This window comes from Amphiprion ocellaris, chromosome 19 (assembly GCF_022539595.1).
Source record: "Amphiprion ocellaris isolate individual 3 ecotype Okinawa chromosome 19, ASM2253959v1, whole genome shotgun sequence".
NCBI classification, from domain to species: Eukaryota; Metazoa; Chordata; class Actinopteri; family Pomacentridae; genus Amphiprion; species Amphiprion ocellaris.
In genome coordinates, this window is record NC_072784.1 from 25,484,636 (window position 1) to 25,485,370 (window position 735).

Consider the following 735-nt stretch of genomic DNA (forward strand, 5'->3'; position numbering starts at 1 on the left):
AAATTCACTGAGCTTTTCTTCAAGTGCAGATAGAAATTCATTTACTGCCTTTTTTACTGCATCAACATGTCAATATTCTGTCCACATGTGTTTAGGACTTTGATTATTATTTTATTATAATTTCTTCAAAGATTAAAATCTTCTGTAAATTCACAAAGTCTCTCATTGACAGACACTATAAAAGGCGATTTGTTTCTCTCATGCTGTTGTCACTAAACCTTACTCTGCCGTCTCCATCATGGTGATTAAAAGAGGAAGTAGTTTTTGTACGACTCTATTTCTGTCTCTCACTGTGTCTCTCTGGCACAGTAATACACTGCTGTGTCCTCAGTCTTCAGGCTGTTCATCTGTAGATAGACTTTACTGCTGGAATCATCTCTGGAGATGGTGAATCTACCCTGGACTGACTGGGAGTAATAGATAGGAGAACTAGATGTGCTGATATAAGCGATCCACTCCAGTCCTTTACCAGGAGCCTGTCTGATCCAGACCATATAATAGCTGCTGAGTGTGAATCCTGAGACTGTACATCAATCTGTGGGATTTTCCAGGTCTTTTAACCACTGATGCAGATTCTATCAGAGTCTGTCCATCAACACCTGCCAAGAGAGTAAAAAGTAAAATCACATGAATGAGGTTGGATCTCAAATATTAACTATGAAGCTGAAGTCAGAGAAAATCTTCACCTGCCCAGTAGATGGTTAAAATCAGCAGCTCTGTCCTGTAGTCCATCAT

At 39.3% G+C, this 735-nt stretch overlaps 1 gene segment (V, D, J or C); it reads right to left on the reverse strand.

Annotated features, from left to right (window-relative positions):
- Positions 1 to 256: 256 nt before the first annotated feature.
- LOC129347564 (immunoglobulin heavy variable 3-11-like) lies at positions 257 to 735 on the reverse strand. The segment is given in 2 exon segments: positions 257 to 599; positions 687 to 735. Coding segments are annotated over 2 exon segments (361 nt in total).